The sequence below is a fragment of the Aplysia californica genome, unplaced genomic scaffold (assembly GCF_000002075.1).
Source record: "Aplysia californica isolate F4 #8 unplaced genomic scaffold, AplCal3.0 scaffold00200, whole genome shotgun sequence".
Classification (NCBI taxonomy): Eukaryota; Metazoa; Mollusca; class Gastropoda; order Aplysiida; family Aplysiidae; genus Aplysia; species Aplysia californica.
This window is the reverse complement of record NW_004797470.1, coordinates 1,159,997-1,162,143: the sequence shown is the minus strand read 5'-3', so window position 1 is coordinate 1,162,143 and position 2,147 is coordinate 1,159,997. Positions and strand designations below refer to the sequence as shown.

Genomic DNA, 2,147 nt, shown 5'->3' with positions numbered 1-2,147 from the left:
CGTGTGCGTGTGCGTGTGTGTGTGTGTGTGTGTGTGTGTGCGTGCGTGTGTGTGTGTGTGTGTGCGCGTGCGGGCGCGCGCGCCACTGCCTGCCTGTCTGTCTTGTTATTTCCTCACTCTTAATGACTGTCATATTGTCGATGTGCGGATTTTTACTCAAACAAGGGGCGTCACCTTTCGCTGAGTTGATATCATGTTCTACTACGGATCTGGATCGAATTCCTGACTGGGTATTCTTGAACTCGGGTCGTTTTGTGGTGGAGTTCTGAAGGCTCTGTACCTATACGTTCTTATACTATCTCTGACCGTCTAGCTCTGCACACATTTGGCTTGGTCCTATCGGAGATGGGCAGTGGGTGGTTGGCGGGTGCTCTGGTGCGTGGTTTGCTTCTTCTTTCCTATCATCTTTCCTATCAAACATCTATCGTCCTTATCCCCCCTTTTTATTTTTTATGTTTGTTACTCTCTTGTAGCACTTCTCATCTTCTGGCGCTCATATGACCTTTTGCATTTGCGAGCACCGTAAAACATGTACCAAAAAAAAGGAGATGGGTATTAAATTCAGAGGTCCTGACTCTAAAATATCGTGACAGCGTTGAAGGGAATGTTAAACCCACACACGCACACATACGTCACTGAAACAAAGAAACAAACTCAAGTGGGTGTGTGTTTGCCGACGCTCTGGTGTGGTTTGCTCTTTCTTTCCTATCAAACAACTAACAACTATCGTCTTTATCTCTCCTCCTTTTTTATATTTATTACTCTCTTGTGACACCTCTAATCTTTGGCACTTATGTGGCCTTATTGTGTTGCAAGTGCCGTAAAACTTTTAATAAAACTTAAGTAGTAAGCCTGATTCCCTCTAAAGACTTTTCTGTTGACATCCAACCCTTGGCGTTCAAATGACCGTAGGCAGTTGAGAGCGCCGAAAAAATTCTACTAAAACTAAACTGACCTCTGCGTATCTCTCTCAAACAAACTTGACCCCTGACCTCTGTGTGTCTCTCCCCCCAGTTGGACCGGCTCCCCAAGGCAGCGTCGGCCGCCTACACGTACTTCCTGAAGAACCAGGAGGACCCGGACACCCGACAGAACATGCTCTTCTACCGGGACAAGGCCGGTGTGCCAGAGAAACACTTCCTCGACATGGAGATGGTCACGTACAAGGTCCGTCATACTGTCGACAGTGCTGCCTTCTTATGATAGAAAAACATATTGTAATGTTTGTGTCTGATGTATGAAATGTAAAATTAATGGGAATGAACTATGTTGCGAATGTTGAAAGAACGATTCTTTAATATCACAATTATTTCCCTTTCTTGACACGCCACACACTGTCTCGTTTTGAATACACACGAGATTTCAGTGTAAACTAAACTAAATAAAATCAGTTCACCAGCAGGTAGGCATGAGAGCGGTTGTGTTTTGTCTTTTTTTCAAGTATTAATCTTTTTATAATGTGAGGCCATATGCAGCCGTCACACGGATATTAAGCCAAAAATGAAATATTACAAGAGAGGCAGAAAACTAACTTTTTTGCGTGTGTTTCAAATTAACTGAAGTTTGGTTGATCTGATTATTTTATGTTAGTACTCATTGGCCAGTCTAACTGTTGTCTGATTTGCTGAGGTATACAGTAAAAAGTTACGGAGTAATTGATTAAAATTCTTTTGTTGCAATATATGTAATTAGATCTCAAGGCATATTTTAACAAAAGCCAAAAGTTCCTTAATTTTAATTGTACAGCCATAAAACCAAGATAGAAAGACGCGCCATGAAAATGTGCTTTTTTTGTTTTTTTTATTTGTTCGGATAAAGATGAATGAGGCCTGAAAATGAAGTTTGCTAATGTGTATTTTTTGTTTGTTTGAATAGAGGTGAATGAGGGACAAAAATGAAGTTTATTCATGTGCATTTTTTGTTTGTTTGTTCAGGAGGAGTACATCCGTGCCATGATGGCTCACAAAGCGGAGCTGTGGACGGGTGTGATCAGACACCTGGAGATGTGTGTGGAGGATTACTTTGTGCAGGATGAGCGCTGTCAGGCCGACTGTCAGGGAAAGACGCGCATGAGAGGGACAGAGTTCAGCACGGGGATTGCAGGTGTGTGTGTGTGTGTGTGTGTGTGTGTTTGTGAGAGAGAGAGA

The 2,147-nt window shown here is 42.7% G+C and overlaps 1 protein-coding gene across 1 annotated transcript in view; it reads left to right on the top strand.

Annotated features, from left to right (window-relative positions):
- Positions 1-1,014: 1,014 nt before the first annotated feature.
- Positions 1,015-2,147, top strand: part of LOC101860739 (prolyl 3-hydroxylase 1) — a gene marked incomplete at its 5' end in the record, with an annotated part of 35,694 nt that continues 34,561 nt past the window's right edge. The window contains 2 exon segments of the mRNA XM_013082933.2: positions 1,015-1,167; positions 1,935-2,103. Coding sequence (XP_012938387.1) covers positions 1,096-1,167; positions 1,935-2,103 — 241 coding nt within the window.